Source organism: Drosophila busckii, chromosome X (genome assembly GCF_011750605.1).
Source record: "Drosophila busckii strain San Diego stock center, stock number 13000-0081.31 chromosome X, ASM1175060v1, whole genome shotgun sequence".
In the NCBI taxonomy this organism is placed as follows: domain Eukaryota; kingdom Metazoa; phylum Arthropoda; class Insecta; order Diptera; family Drosophilidae; genus Drosophila; species Drosophila busckii.
In genome coordinates, this window is record NC_046608.1 from 15536798 (window position 1) to 15552470 (window position 15673).

A 15673-nucleotide genomic window follows, 5' to 3' on the forward strand; every position below is an offset into this window, starting at 1 on the left:
TAAACTATATATTTGATGTACGTTAAGCTCTCAAACTATATTTTGAGAAAAAGGGAATATTTTTGAGTGTAACGCAATAAAAATTATAACAAATACATTGTTGATATATTTCATTTATTCAGTTTATAACAGTGTGTCCTAGTCATCCTCTTCTTCACTAGACTGATTGAGCCACTCAACCAACTTAGCAAGACTTTGCCGCAGTGTGGCATGCTCAGTAACATCCAGTTGCTCGTACCAGGCAAGCACGGCATCCTCGCTGACAAAATCCTTGTCGTAGAGATAGTGCACTACCTGGGAGATCTTGTCACGCACCAGCTCGTTCTCCTCGCAAATATCCTCCAATGCCTTAAGGCAATCCAGCATAGCATCTTCGCTCTTAATGTAGTTGGAGACAACGGGTCCCAGCTGCTTGAAGACACCACTGATGGCTGCCAGCACATTATTGTTGGCTGGCTCCAGCACGCTGTCCAAGCTAAAGACAGCCTTTACCACATAGAAGTTTACCTCCTTTAGCGACATATTGTAGGCATAACGTGACGAGTTTATCTCGAGTATAAGAAAATCTGGATTGGACATTTCGCGAAAGCCACGTGTTAGGGAATCTATAACCTCAGACAGGAATACTGCAATTATAAAAAATATCAATATTAATAAATGTACATAAGTAACAAAATATAGTATATTACTGTTGGTGTCATCGGGCAGCGGTGTGACCAGGCGTGAGCCATCCTCATCCTCATCATCGCTGGAGTAGGTGCTGTCGCTGTCCTCATTGAGCAGCATTTGCAGTGGACACATTTTGGGTATGGTAGGTTTATTAGACTTGAACATAAGCTCGTCCTCCGAATCGGAATCATCTGCCTCGGCGCTGGCTGAATCGCTAATGACATAGGCCTGGGGACCATAGCTGACCACCTCAACTGTACAATATATAAATTGTTAACCAAGCACTACAACTGAATGTGTACAACTTACTCGCATTGTTATCCGAGCGCAGATTACTGGAGAGCAGCTTATTGGCCAGCTTAGTCTTGGCAGGCAATATGCATTTGCTGCCCAGCACGCAGCCATCGGTGATGGCGCAGTGATTATTGATAATGGCGCCGGCGCCAATAACACAATGCTGCAGCACGCAGTTATCCTTGATGGTCACATTGTCCATGAGAAAGACGCTGGTGAGCTGACAATTTTTACCAATGTGACAATTGGCGCCAATGACACTTGAGTTAATAAGCGTGCCTGTGTCCACTTGACTGCCAGCTTGTATGACAACATTCTCTTGGAGCGCCACCTTGGAAACTAGCGCATCGTGGCTTTTGTAGATGTTGTCCTTGTGGAAAGCATACTGCTGTTGCAGCTTATAGAGACACATGTCTGGCGCCAAGGGATACGCCCAGCGATTGATTATGTCCCGACTGGCCAGCTGGTACGCAAGCCAGTTGTTCACCTTGCAGGCGTATTGTGCTGGCGGCAGCATGGCCACATAGATGCGACTGTCGAGCAGCTCCTCGTTAATAAGCAGACCGCGTACAAAGTCATCGCGTGTCTGAAAATCAAAATTGTCGCTAAACAGCGAAAGCATCGAGGGTGAACCAATGGCTATCTGTGGGTCCAACAGATTGTGATGCATTGTAACGCATGCGTTGCTGAGAAATACATCCAACGGCAACTGATAGCGCGTCTCTTTATGGTTCATGCGCAGTCGCTGATGATAGAGCAGTCGATCGTTTTGCTTGTTCACCGCTATCAGGAGCTCATTACCGGTGCGTGGTGTGTTACTGGCGCATTCTTTGAACACCAGCGTGGCGGCATTGCCTTTGTCGAATTTGGCATTGCGCTTATGCTGCTCCAGCACAGGACGTAAATCCGCATTGGTCACTGTATCCGCACCCAATAATATAAAATTACCGCGTATCAGCGCTTTGGCATCCAGATCACGCATGGCATCGCCAAAACAACGACAACCCTCGCCGCCAATTACATGCACGGTCATTGCAAAGGACCAGCTCGCACTGGTGGCTATGCCCTGTCTATAGCAAATGCAACATTCAGCGTACATGGCGTAATTATAAATTTGATTTACTCACTTTATATGCTCACGTATATCCTGCAAGAAAGTGCTGGCATAAACAAAAACCTCCTCGACGCCGCTGCGGTTTAGCGCTATTAACGCATAGTCCAGCATGCTTACATTTACTAGCGGCAGCAGCGCCTGTTGCAAAAAAAAAACATTTGCATTATTCAAACAACGTGCGTGGCTAACGCGAATAAGTTTTTCTACTCACCGTTGGCCCTTCATCGGACAGCGGCTTAAAGTTCCATGCATTGTTATCGGCTATAAGCACAGCTTGTACAATTTCCTTTTGAAATTGTGACATTATTCTTATTAATAAAATTCGTATGCACTTAAATCCTGCGTTCCAACTAGACAGACAGCTGACAGTGTTGGTTAACGCGAGTTTTAGTGAGCACAACTTAGCGCACTAGTAAACTACAGCTGTTGCTAATTTTTAATGAACTGTTGGAATGCTTGGCATCGAAATAATTAATTTATAATTATTGCGTGAGCTGTGCAAGTTGCTTAAGAGACTATTATTGTTATTTCTTTATTCGCTTGTATCTAAAATATTTGCGCATACAATCGAGAGCCAAATGAAAATAATCGTCATCGCATATTAATTGACGTGCATAGATGACGCGCAGCTGTGTGTGTGCGAGTGTTTGTGTGTGCTATGTTTTTGTGCTAAAAATCATAATCAACCGCCCACATGAGCAACTCTCCAAGTTAAACAGTTAAATAAGCAACAGTTTAAAACTAATAATCATTTGATTGTAATAAAGTAGTGCCATAAGCTGGATAACAAAAGTTTTAAAATTTAGCCACACGCAAGAAATTACTACAATAAACAACAGACAAAAAAAATTAGTCGATGTCGTCACAGACTTAGTGTCATGCGAGCTGTGGCGTTAACTAAAAATAGCAAATCCATTGCGAATATTACGAGCATAAAGCAGCGAAAACAGTATTATATTGGCATTCCACATTGAAGAACAGCGGCAGCAGCAGCAGCAACAAAAACAATATAAATAATAATCACAATAAGAAGGCGCTTAAATGGAAGCGGGAGCCATCAATTTGCCCAATGGGGCTGGTTCGTCCACAGCGGCGGCGACAGCACCCAGGAAAACAACAATGGAAATTGTGCAGCAGCGCTTCAAGGCGGATGAGACAGTGCACATAGTAAGTGTTGTAATTTTAAGCTTAACACCATGTTGAATCACAATTCTTTGAAGCCACATGCGTACATAAATACTGTATATATAGGTATATAAATACATATATGTAGATAGCATCGTATCAAATGAAGCAGCAAACTCAAGCTGGGCACGTAGCACATACATTGTTGACCCTCTCATTTTACACAATTGCAGATATTTGAGGCGTATCAAATCAACAAGCAGGAGCATGTCGAAGGTCTGTTAGCCTTGGTATCATCAGCGTCAGGTGGCACCTACGCCATCGTTTCGTTCAGCTTTCTGCGCACTCCGCTCACCACCAGCAATGAGCTAAAGATAAACAAAGTATTTTCCATTAATAAAAGTTTCCAAATAAAAAAAGGCAAGTAACACATGCATACTATAATGCCGATAGCATTTGTATAATTTTTGATAAGATCTACAGATGCCAAGGGCTCGATATCAGCACTGCAGTTTGATTTATCAACGGACGGCGACACACCCAGCAAGTATTTTTATCATCCGATGAAAACAGACCCGGATGCCGCAGACTTTGAGGATTTCTATGCAAATGTTGTCTCCTGCAAGACCTCCATGTGGGAAGGTGAACTGATACCAGAGACGATACTGAACTTCAAATGGCTTGACGATTACCGTGAGATTGGCGAAGTGAAGCAGGAGCTCAAGAAGCGCGAAAGCCAATATATAGTCTACAAGGATATTATGTAAATATGGCATTTAGTTTTTGCTAATAACTGATTATAACAATTGAACACTTGCAGCATTTACTGCGCCACCTGGAATGTTAACAACAAGCCCTGCCAACAGGGAGGTGCACGTGCGCTGGAACGTTGGCTAGCACGCAGTCAAGTGGTGCCAGACATTTATGCCATTGGACTGCAGGAGGTGGACACAACAGCTAATGCACTATTCAAAGGAGCCCAGACGCAGGAATATGTCTCAATGTGGATGTGAGTTTAATCCAACAGTTGCTCAACATCATCATTCAATATAATGTTCTTCTCTTGGCCAGACGCACTATGCTGGACAGCGTTCACGATGGCGTGCAGTATGAAGCGCTGCAGACCGCCCGTCTCGATGGCATCATGTTAACCGTATTTGTGCGCAAGTCTCTGCACCCGCATATATTGCGGTGTCGCGCCAATACGGTACCCCGCGGCGTCTTTTTCAACACCATGGGCAACAAGGGTGGCGTGGGCGTTAGTTTGCAGTTAGGCAGTGAGGCAAACTTTTGCTTTATCAACTCGCATTTGGCAGCGCATATGAAGCTGGTGGATGAGCGTAATGAGGACTATAAAGCAATTGCCAATAACATGCATTTTGATGATGGACGCACCATCAAAGATCATGAGTGAGTATCATTTATTTATTTGCACACACAAATATTTATTCAATTCGAACTTGCAGTCACATCTTTTGGCTGGGCGATCTCAACTATCGCATTAATGAGCCCTATGGTCGCGCCTCATTGGAGATGCGTCTGCAGAATGATCAGCTGCGTCAGGAGATGAGTATGGACAAGTGTTTCTCTGGTTATACGGAGGGGGAGATCAGGTTTGAGCCAACCTACAAGTACGATGTGGGCACCGACGAATATGACAGCAGTGACAAGCAGCGTGCGCCTGCCTATTGTGATCGCATATTGTGGAAGGGCGTGCGCATTGAGCAGTTGGCCTACAACAGCGTCATGGATATACGCCATAGCGATCATAAGCCTGTCTATGCCATATTCAAGGTGTCGGCAAAGACACGCGACGAGCTCAAGTTCAAGCGCGTGCAGGAGGAGGTGCTCAAGGCGGTGGACAAGCGGGAGAACGACAATCAGCCGCAGATTACAGCTGAGACAACTGTTATTGACTTTGGCCTGGTTAAATTCAATGAGCCAGCCATATATGACTTCAATGTATACAACAATTGCCTGCAACAGGTGAACTTTGCGTTTAAGGTCAAGGATCCGCCCGTGAATGACATATGCGAAAGGTGGCTGCATGTTGATCCACGCTTCGATAGCCTCATGATTGACTCGGCACGTCGCATACGCATCAAAATGCTCGCCGATGCCAACTGCATTTCAGGCTTGCTGCATAAGATAGCAACTACCAGAAGCAGATGCGACTTTGATATACTCATACTGGATGTAGAGTCCGGGCGCGATATCTTTATAACCGTCACGGGCGAGTATCAGCCTAGTTGCTTTGGACTCACCATGGAGACAATGTGCCGCACTGATCGTCCCATGGCCGAGTACAATCAGGAAGAGCTCAAGAATTTGGTAAGCTCATTTATTTGTAATATTTATTTATTGACTACATTTTTGTATTTTAGATGAATGATCAATCACCCACATACCGTGTAACCATGCCACGTGAATTCTTTTTGCTTATCGACTATCTGCATAAACAGGATCGCCATATGGATGGCATCTTTCAGGCACGCGATCCAAAGGAGCCGCTTAGTTGCCACTTCAACGCAGTGCGAGATTGGCTGGATACCTGGTCCGAAAGCGAATTTCGTAAGTTCAACAATGCAACAAGCTGCGTATAGCGTAATACTTACTTTTGCATGTTTTGCATTTGCAGCTGGCACACCACAAACAGCATCGGAGGCATTAATGCTGCTGCTAGAGCTGCCGGAGGAGGCGCTGCTGGAACCATTTGTGGAGAATCTGTTGCACTGTCACAGCAAGAATGCCGCCCAGGTCTATATAGACATGCTCAGTCCGCCCAGGCGTAATGTGTTTATGCATTTGTGCATGTTCCTGCGCGAGGGCATTGAGCGACAGTTCTACGAGCTGCATCACGTCGGTATGTAGTAGACCTAAGATTTATTCTATCTCTCTCTCTCTCACACACTATTTCCCTCTCTCTCCCTATCGTGTGTAGCTGCTCTGTTCGGGCGTATTCTGCTGCGTAACGTCAAGTTCAGTGTGCGATTAGATTATCAGACACGCTGCACTGAGTTTATGCGTTACTTTATCGATGTCGAGGTCACAGACAAGTATTCCAGCGGCGGCAGTGACAATCGTAGACCGAGTGGCGCAAGCGTACAGACATAAAGGGAAGCTACGGGGCAGGATGAAGGAAGGAAATGAAGAACATTGCAATTCCACTTGTACCATATGCATACGTACATACCTACAAACAATAATGTGTATCTACATATATACATAGTATGGTTGTTAAGTAGTTATTTATTTATTTTTTAAATGTAATTTGAATGTAATATTTTATTAGTTTGTTGATATGCTTACGGATAGTTAATCTATGTCTTAGCATTTACTTACATATCGCGATTCTGTTTTACTTGTTAATTGTTTATGCAGATATGCATTATATGTAAATTGCTTACATCACACACACAAACATATCCCCATTGGGATTGTTGGTCTGTATTCCATTCTTAGAAGAGATATACGGCTTCAACTTAAGATATTTAACAACTTATGCATTTTGTTGTTTAACGTTTATTTAGTAGTTAAGTACACAATTCAATGAAAATTTAACGAAAAGAAAATTGGCAGTTTATCTACCAGCCAATATCTAAAAGCAATTTATTTAATCCCATAAGCATTTTAAATTGAGCGCACCTCAAAGCTCAACCATAAGTTCAAGTTGTTTTTGGTAGACAAGAGGCCAAAAAAAAAAAAAGAAATAAATGTTAAGCAAAGAAGCTTAATTTGTTGCTTCTACTCATATTTGTAGACTTTTTGGGCGTAGCCAGTTAGGGAGGGCGTAGTACTTTGATTGCTTGCACGTTACCGTAGAATTTTCGGCGCCAACATTAATAAATAATAATATATCAATGGTCTGGATCTCTAGTGACGTCTTTAAGTAGGCGATGATTTATCGTTCGCTTAGCAATCGAACTTGACCAATATAAAACAACTTTAACATCTACAATATTCTACTACTAAATATTCAATTACACTAAAAACTTTTGAATTGTCACATTCAACACTCTCGATAAAATGGAGTCGGTGGCCTTTCGCGAAACTGATAAGTCCATGTCCACCACGCTACTGAATTAGTACAGGTAAAAGGTGTCGTAGTTTCTATTTCGCCTCGCCATGCACAAACCCGTGCTTATGAAGCAAATGTAGGTGATCGAGTCTAAGAGCGTCGAATCGGATCAGATCAAACAATTAATCACTATACGAAGCTACGTTGTAGAGAAGCCAAAGCTAAAAGCGCCATGCTCACCGAATTACATCAAAGCGAACTGCACATTTTGCGCAAAAGCATGATTTAATTTATTATTTATTCGACTTTAGTTTGATTTTTAAGCTTAAATTAAAATCCAAACCTCGATTTTCTTTCCGCGGTATTATTAAATATCGATAATAAATAAAATTGGCAACCGTGTGGAAGAAAGCAGCTGTTAAGCTAACAAGAAGCACACTGTCATCCACACGCCGATTCAAATCACAAATACAAACATAACTAAATTCTAGCAGTCAAAATTATCAACAGGGCTTTTATCAATAAAAATTATAATTAATTTGCACATTTGCCTTACTACCCGCTCCGTTGGAAAAATTAAGATGTCAACTCGTCGCCAGACCATAACATTATATAGAAATTTACTTCGTGAAGCGGAGAAGCTACCCGCCTACAATTTCAGGTGAATGTCTTGTGAAATAACACTATCCATAATGTCAATGTGTAGTGGCTAATTGGAACAATTTTCTTAATTTACAGAATGTATGCAGTTCGCAAAATACGGGACACATTTCGTGCCAATCAGACGATTAACGATTTCAAGGAGATTGATAGACAAGTGGCCAGCGGAAAGAATAACCTGGAATTAATTCGTCGACAGGTAAAACGAATAATAATTATCAGCTGTAGATGCACGCACGCACACACATGCATACATACATATGCATGTTCATACATACAAACACGTAAACAAGTGAACCGCGTGCGCAATGGAAAGTGTTATCGCATCAACAGCTCTAACAACAAACGGCTTGTACTAATATTTCAATTTATTCATAGGTGATTATTGGACACCTGTACACATCAGAGAAGCTAGTTATTGAACAAAAGAAAACGCTGCGACCATCGGATGACTGAAAACGGACCAGCTTGAAAAGGACGATTAGAGAAGCCAGCTGCATCACATGTATATGAAAGAACACAACTGGAGACAATAGTCAGAGCACATGAGCGGCCTTTAAAGAGTCAAAAGACTCGCCTAATTTGTTGAATTCTGCTTAATACTGCTACTGTTATCGTTTTTTACGTCATATATATCTAGTTATTTAATAATTAATTGCAGAGCGCCAAAAGAAATAATAATGTTCATATTTGTAGCTAAAAAAAAAAACACCAGTTTAATAATATATAATAATGTTTAAAATGAAATTATCAATTAGTTAAGTACTGCTACGTTAGAGTAAAGTACCCAAAAAATAAACAAACAAAAAATTAGAAATAACTATAATGAGTGTGTATACACTTACACGAGTGTACTCTTAGCTCCTTTTCATGGAATGATTGTATATGTATGTGTACATGAGTGCGTGTGTATGTGTGTGACAGATAGGGGAGCTTGCTTATGCCTGGTACGTACTGGCAGAGACATTGCCGCCCGTGCCTGTCCAGTTGGTGTGGTGGAACTTGCCCTCCTCGCCCAGCAGTTCATATGTGTGCGCGCCAAAGTAATCACGTTGTGCTTGCAACAAATTCGCTGGCAGTTTGGCAGTGCGGTAACCATCATAAAAGCTCAATGCCGTGGATAAAGCAGGCACCGGTATGCCCCAACGGAAGGCGTTTGCCACTACCTCACGCCACGACGTCTGGCCACAGTGTATGGCGCATCTGAAGAAATCATCCAGCAGCAGATTGGACAAGTTCGGTTGACGCGTGTATGCATCCTTAATGTTGCCCAGGAAGACGCTACGTATGATGCAACCGCCACGCCACATGAGCGCAATGCCGCCATAATTCAAGCGCCAGTTGTTCTCCTTTGCCGCCTCACGCATCAGCATGAAGCCCTGGGCATAGCTGACAATTTTGGCGCAGTAAAGCGCATGCTTGATGTCACCCAGGAACTTGGGCAAATCCGCTACGCTCACTTTGGTGCTGGGTCCCTTAAGCAAAGTAGACGCCTGCACGCGCTCCTGCTTCAGTGCTGAAAGGCAGCGCGAGAATACCGCCTCACCAATTAGCGTCACCGGCACGCCGTATTGCAAAGCTGCAATGGCGGTCCATTTGCCAGTGCCCTTCTGGCCAGCAGTGTCGCGTATGCGCTCCAGTAGATGCCCCTTGGCATCCTTATACTTGAGTATATCACGCGTAATCTCAATGAGGAACGAGTCCAGCTCTTCAGAATTCCACTTGCCAAACTCATCTGCCATTTGTGGTGCGGTCAAACCAAGGCTCTGCATAATGTGGTAGGCCTCACAAATCAACTGCATATCGCCATACTCAATGCCATTGTGCACCATTTTGACAAAGTGTCCAGCACCACCATCTCCAACCCACTCGCAGCACGGCTCACCGTCGGCCTTGGCGCAAATGGCTTGGAAGATGGGCTTGATCAGTGGCCAGGCGGCTTCATGTCCGCCCGGCATTAGTGAGGGGCCATGGCGCGCGCCCTCCTCTCCGCCGCTAACGCCGGAACCCACATAGAGCAGACCCAGTTTCTCCAGTTGCTCGCAACGACGCGATGTGTCTTGATACTCCGAATTGCCGCCATCAATGATAACATCTCCGCGGGATAGCAACGGCACTAACTGGTCTATAAAATCATCCACCGCGCTGCCAGCTGAAATAATCAGTATTTAATTAGATAAGGTCAGTTGCTATGAAATTTCATCACTTTCAACTAAAATTTCAATATTTTCACTACCAACTAAGAAAAGCGCACGTTTGTTAAGCTTCAACTTGACCTTGACTTAAGGTGAAACAAAAGTCGTTGCGTCAAGTGCATTAGTGATAGTTCTTATCGCAACGCAGCTTGGCCCCCAACAGCGTCTGACCTTTGGCTGAATGTCAGCTTTTGAAATTCAAGCATGAGAAAATTTCAACAATTTAGAAGCAGCGCTTTCTTTTTAAATTTGGCGCTTTAGCCGATACTTTAAGCAATGTATCGATCTACACTAAGTCCAAGTACGCTATCGTTTGCATGCCTGCTCTCTCAGTCTCTCTCTTGCTCTCACGCTGTAAGTTGCAATGCATTGAACTTAAGTTGTTAGCAACGCGTCATAAAAACACAAATCACATTTTTTCTTGGCAATTTTTTGTGTGCTTGACTTTGCTTTGACTTTTACACACACACACACACGCATACATGGCGCGATCAACTTACGCCGCTTACTTAGCTTGCAATAACAAAAAAAAAAACAAAACTACCACAACAACAAAGGCCAATCAAGAACAACAAACTTACCCTTGACCAGCAACATAACTTTGCGTGGCGTTTTCAGCTTGCTGACCATGTCCTCCAATGACTCAGCGCTAATCACTTTGGTGCCTTTAGCCTCATTGCTTAGAAAGTCTTTGACCTTCGATACGGTGCGATTGAAAGCGCACACCACAAAGCCCTTCTCATCCATATTCAAGATCAAATTTTGGCCCATTACGGCCAGGCCAATAAGCGCAATATCAGCTTTACTGCAAAACAATTGTGAGTGTTCACTTAAACAAAAACCCCAAAAAACAATTGTCAAATTTGCTTACCCGCTCATCTTTTAATTAAATGTATTTACAAATTGACAATCTTTGCAAAAGTATAAAAACAAGCAACAATTGTGTTGTGCTTTGGCTAATTTGCCGATTAAAACTGCGGCTTAGTATTTTGCACTGCCAAACGATAAACGCCCAAAATATGGAAAAGCTGTGCGCATTGGAGGTGTGTGCGTGCTCCGTGTCAAGCTTTTTGTCGTGTCACGAGCACGATTATCAAAGACAATTATTAAAAATTAACTCTTAGGCTTTCATAAATTCAAGCACTCTTTCAGGTAAGTACTCAAATAAATATTTTATATTAAATACAATTTAATGATCAATGATATAATTATTGATCTTATATTTTATTTATAAGTGAGGTGCACTGCTAATAAGCTTTTGTTTTCATAGCACGTCCATTTCTAGCAAAAAAGCTTTTTTCAGCGAACGAGCCAAACAAATGCGAAACAAAATAAGCAGCGCAAGCAAAACAAAACTCGAAAGCTTCATCACACCACCTTGAGCCGCCCTCTAGTCTAGGGTCGTGTTGATCACGCTTCTGCATTTCGATATCGATAAGCGATAGCACATTAAAACTACAACTTTTATTTTAAGAGACATGATTTATTTACAGAAACAAAAAAAAAAAAGTAACACGTATTAATGCTTAATTAAGCACTTTGTAGGGATTGAGAATGCCGTTGGGATCAAACATTTTCTTCATGTCGCGCATCCAATTAATGGCCACCGGATTCTTGGAGTAATGCAGATAGTCCTTTTTAAGAAAACCAATGCCATGCTCGGCACTAATGCTGCCCTTTAGCTTCGAGGTGTACTCATAGACAAATGGTTCCACGCGCTTATAGATCTCATCATTAAACTTTTCACAGGACACATTCAAATGCAAATTGGAGTCGCCCAGATGACCGTAGCCACACACAACTGTGGCCAAAGGACCGCAACGTTCGCGCATGACATCCACAATGCTGTAAAAGTCACGCAACGGCAAGGAGATGTCGTACTTGAAGCAGAAACTCTTCTCAATGAGAGCAAGCGGCACCATTTCGCGTATTTTCCAAATTTCCTGCACCTTGCCGGGATCACCAGTGACAGTGCCATCCAGGATTTCACCGCGCTCCATGCCATCGCCTATAAACTGATTAATCTTCTCCTGATCATGGTCGCCATTGCTGCCTGAGGTCTCGATGAGCATGTAGAAAGGATAACCGGCAATGGGCGCACTATAAATAACAAGCATACATGTAAGTTTGCCTACTCAATGAATCTTTAATTACTCACTTGAGAAATTTGTACTGGCCCATGGCTGTTTGGAATGCACGCTCGTCGATCATTTCACAGGAGCTCAGAATCTCGCCGAGATTGCGTTTGGCGTTGACAAATGTTTTGAGCACATCTGCAAAGGAATTGAGACCAATGAAGGCCACATTCACGGATTTGGAGGCATGTGGACAGAGCATAGAGAGCTTTGTCACCACACCCAGCGTGCCCTCAGAGCCAATGAACAAATGCTTCATGTGATAGCCTGTGTTGTCCTTCTTAAAGTCCGACATAAGATCCAAAACCTGACCATTAGCTAGAACTGCCTCTACGCCCAGCACAGAGCCATGCAGATTGCCATAGCGCACTACGCGCACGCCGCCCGCATTTGTGGAAACATTGCCACCAATATGACAGCTTGCCTTGGCGCCCAAGTCAAGCGGCACCGTTAAGCCCGCCTCCTTGGCGCGATGATCAAAATTCTCCAAAATGCAGCCGGCTTCCACCACAGCAATGCCCGTGACTTCATCCACGGACAGAACTTTGTTAAGACGCTGCAGCGACAGCACAATCTCATCGCAAATGGGCACCGAACCGCCCACCAGGCCAGTGTTGCCACCCTGCGGCACCACCGCCAGCTTACGCTCGTTGCAGTGGCGCAATATGGCCGCCACCTCCGCCGTGCTGCCTGGCTTGAGCACTAGCTTGCTGTTGCCTGGATTAAAAATTCTGCATTAAATCAATGAAGAAAAGACTGTAGACACGCTACTAACCGCGTATGCGTTTGAGAAAGCAAATGTTATAGCCATCTAGATCCTCGGTGAGCACATGATTCTGACCCAGCAGCTGCTCAAAGTGCGCCACATCCTTATCATTGAGCGTTGCATAGTTACCACGCTGCACATGGTCGCTTTTCTAAAAGAGTGAGAAGCAATAGCAACGCTTAAGCTCTTGCAATTGGTTCAGGGCATGCCAAAAACAAAAGTTAATGCAACCACCACCACCATTTGCAAAGCGCTAAGGCACAAAGTCAACAGCGATTGGGCCGGACTGACAGCTCTAACTCACCACACACAACGCGGACTCAACATAATGTTACACTTTCTCCCTAACTCATCCTGCTGCCGCTATAGCGTGCGCTCTCTCGCGCACACACACACACACACACATACGAACGCGCTTACCTGTGTGAAGTCGGGCAGCGCAGTTGCGCTGCTCGCCAGCCTGCGCGTCGCTGCTGCGGTTACGATTGTGTTGAGGTGTCTGCTGGCGCAGGAGGCGGCCGCACATCTGCGCAATTGTAAAAGGCCTTGGAAACGCATTGCGGCTACAATTATTGTGATTGCCTGCTGCAATTAGAGGAAGTAATATGAATTATGCATTATTTATAAATAGTTGCAATTCAATTAACAGCATTAGTAGCTACCCTAAAGTGCTGCTCGACGCACAGCAGCAACAATACTGATAAGTATTAACAAATTATTCCATCAGCTGCTATTCCACGAGCTTTATTTTGTTCGCACTATCAGCTAAGGTAAATACTATAAATGCAAATATGTAAACAGCTATATATATGTATGTATGTACATATATAACGCTTGTCTATGGCAAACAATGCAGGGCATACCGCTTTATCCCACGATCTTGATTTTAACCAAATACCAAGACAACAATTCTTTCAAAGTCAATAGCTTTATGACAGCGACTGGATTTACTTAGCCTTTTTGTATGCATGTGTGTGTGCGTGTGTGTGTTTTTTCCAGGTACGCGGTCAAAAAGGTAGTACGGTAAACTGCATAATCATAAACTCATTTGTGCTGCTCTAGTTACCTGCTTCGAACCGCAATCTTTGGCTTCAAATAAATATTTAGTTTGAAATTTGCTATATATAAAACAAATACTTTTAGCATAGCTTTAAGCCCGCACACAGTTTGCCAGCCCTGTTTCCCACGATTTGTTTTGTCTGTCTTAGATAGATAATTACGTCTGAGCATTTGTGATACGCGTGTTGTGTCTGATAAGATTCTCTCTTAAAGGCTGCCAGCTGTTAGATTTGTTAATAAACATACTTGATGTACGTATATTTTGCATCTACATCAATTGCTCTACACGCGCCGTTGACAAAGTCAAAACAAAAACACACACACACACACATGCAAGCCCACACGCGCCGGCACTTTGTATACATACATAAATAAGTTCACACACACATGGAACATGCTATGGAAAATAACCAGCTCTCAATATTTATGCTACAGCAAAGTTTAACTTATAGCATAAATACATTTTTCTTTTTGCATTGCACTTACTTTGGCTCTTTTTTTTTTATTATTTTCTTGCACTCGTTACTCGCTATTGATCACAACAAAACACAAATTACGACTATTATAATAGCGTGATAAATATAGTATAAGAAACGTAAACACAAACAAACGAAGAGCAGAAAAGCTTGGCGGCAAAAGCTTTTCGCGATCAGCTGTGCTCCGAAGCTTTTGGTTTAGCAACTTTTCATTGACACTTGACGCTTTATTTGTTTAACAACATTTAGCACTCGTCGTCAGCGGGAAATTGAAAAGGCAATCAAAAGTAAAGTAAGACTCTATAAGGTATTTACCATATGTCATTATGTTATATATTAACAGAACTAAGAAGCTATAGTATCTAAAATATGGACATTTACAATGATCGCAGCCACAGGCATGTAGGATCATGTATTATACTGTATCCTTTAAATTCAATTTAAACTTTTATTAATTATTAAAATAATAAGTTCACATTTTGTTGCTTGAAGAATATTAAAATATTTATACTTTCAGATATTATTAGCATTAGTATACATAAAAACAAGCAAGTTGCTAAAGTTGGATGCAGCCAGCTTGCATATGCACTTTACCTAGAAAGCCGCAACAAACTCACCAGCAATTCTTGTCAAAGTGTATACAAATTTGGGATAGCTTCGAGCTGGAGCCCTGCTTATCTTTATATCTGAGATGCATGCGCATTTATTAATTAAATTCATGTAATTCATTCATGTAACAATTTCATTCAAGCATTGCTTCGATTAATTGTAACAATATGAGGCATTCACATTATAAGTTTAATTTCAAACGGTTCTGTAACACGTACAAAAATTAGCGTTACATATGTATATTAAAACATATGTAAATTAAGCTGGTGATGATAATTTATCAACATTATTATTTTAATCTGTAATATTCTTTTACAGAGATTCTCTATTTAAGTTGCTAATATATACATTTCATTATTAGTTAATATAATTATTTTAAATTTGAGGCGACTTTGGAGACAATTTGTGTGTTAAATAGAATATTAACAAATGAAAAGACATTTTAAGAATTCTACCTTTTTATAATAAAAATATTATCAATTATGTTAATATTTTTATTATATACTTTATTTTATTAACATTTAATATATTTTTATGAATTTAGAAAATATCG

At 42.2% G+C, this 15673-nt stretch overlaps 5 protein-coding genes across 5 annotated transcripts; 2 read left to right on the forward strand and 3 right to left on the reverse strand.

Moving 5' to 3' along the window:
- Window positions 1–35: 35 nt before the first annotated feature.
- LOC108605633 (translation initiation factor eIF-2B subunit epsilon) lies at window positions 36–2432 on the reverse strand. The gene is made up of 5 exons (XM_017995416.1): window positions 2289–2432; window positions 2091–2215; window positions 979–2033; window positions 690–923; window positions 36–626 (listed from the first exon to the last, which is right to left on the reverse strand). Exons 1-5 carry the CDS (start codon window positions 2379–2381, stop codon window positions 139–141), a joined length of 1995 nt encoding a protein of 664 aa, XP_017850905.1. The 5' UTR covers window positions 2382–2432; the 3' UTR covers window positions 36–138.
- A 205-nt stretch (window positions 2433–2637) lies between these two features.
- Window positions 2638–6442, forward strand: LOC108607188 (type II inositol 1,4,5-trisphosphate 5-phosphatase). The gene is made up of 9 exons (XM_017997847.1): window positions 2638–3244; window positions 3436–3622; window positions 3686–3965; window positions 4023–4211; window positions 4274–4612; window positions 4669–5533; window positions 5587–5773; window positions 5841–6065; window positions 6144–6442. The coding sequence occupies exons 1-9, from the start codon at window positions 3119–3121 to the stop codon at window positions 6314–6316; spliced, it is 2571 nt and encodes an 856-aa protein (XP_017853336.1). The 5' UTR covers window positions 2638–3118; the 3' UTR covers window positions 6317–6442.
- A 736-nt stretch (window positions 6443–7178) lies between these two features.
- On the forward strand, window positions 7179–8569 carry LOC108606401 (protein bcn92). The gene is made up of 3 exons (XM_017996484.1): window positions 7179–7881; window positions 7959–8079; window positions 8259–8569. Exons 1-3 carry the CDS (start codon window positions 7802–7804, stop codon window positions 8334–8336), a joined length of 279 nt encoding a protein of 92 aa, XP_017851973.1. The 5' UTR covers window positions 7179–7801; the 3' UTR covers window positions 8337–8569.
- Window positions 8570–8642: 73 nt separating this feature from the next.
- LOC108606400 (6-phosphogluconate dehydrogenase, decarboxylating) lies at window positions 8643–11050 on the reverse strand. The gene is made up of 3 exons (XM_017996483.1): window positions 10947–11050; window positions 10657–10880; window positions 8643–10032 (listed from the first exon to the last, which is right to left on the reverse strand). Exons 1-3 carry the CDS (start codon window positions 10952–10954, stop codon window positions 8819–8821), a joined length of 1446 nt encoding a protein of 481 aa, XP_017851972.1. The 5' UTR covers window positions 10955–11050; the 3' UTR covers window positions 8643–8818.
- Window positions 11051–11552: 502 nt separating this feature from the next.
- LOC108605589 (D-2-hydroxyglutarate dehydrogenase, mitochondrial) lies at window positions 11553–13660 on the reverse strand. Its single transcript, XM_017995359.1, has 5 exons — window positions 13639–13660; window positions 13397–13561; window positions 12986–13127; window positions 12234–12927; window positions 11553–12175 (listed from the first exon to the last, which is right to left on the reverse strand). The coding sequence occupies exons 2-5, from the start codon at window positions 13532–13534 to the stop codon at window positions 11602–11604; spliced, it is 1548 nt and encodes a 515-aa protein (XP_017850848.1). The 5' UTR covers window positions 13535–13561; window positions 13639–13660; the 3' UTR covers window positions 11553–11601.
- Between the last annotated feature and the right edge of the window lie 2013 nt (window positions 13661–15673).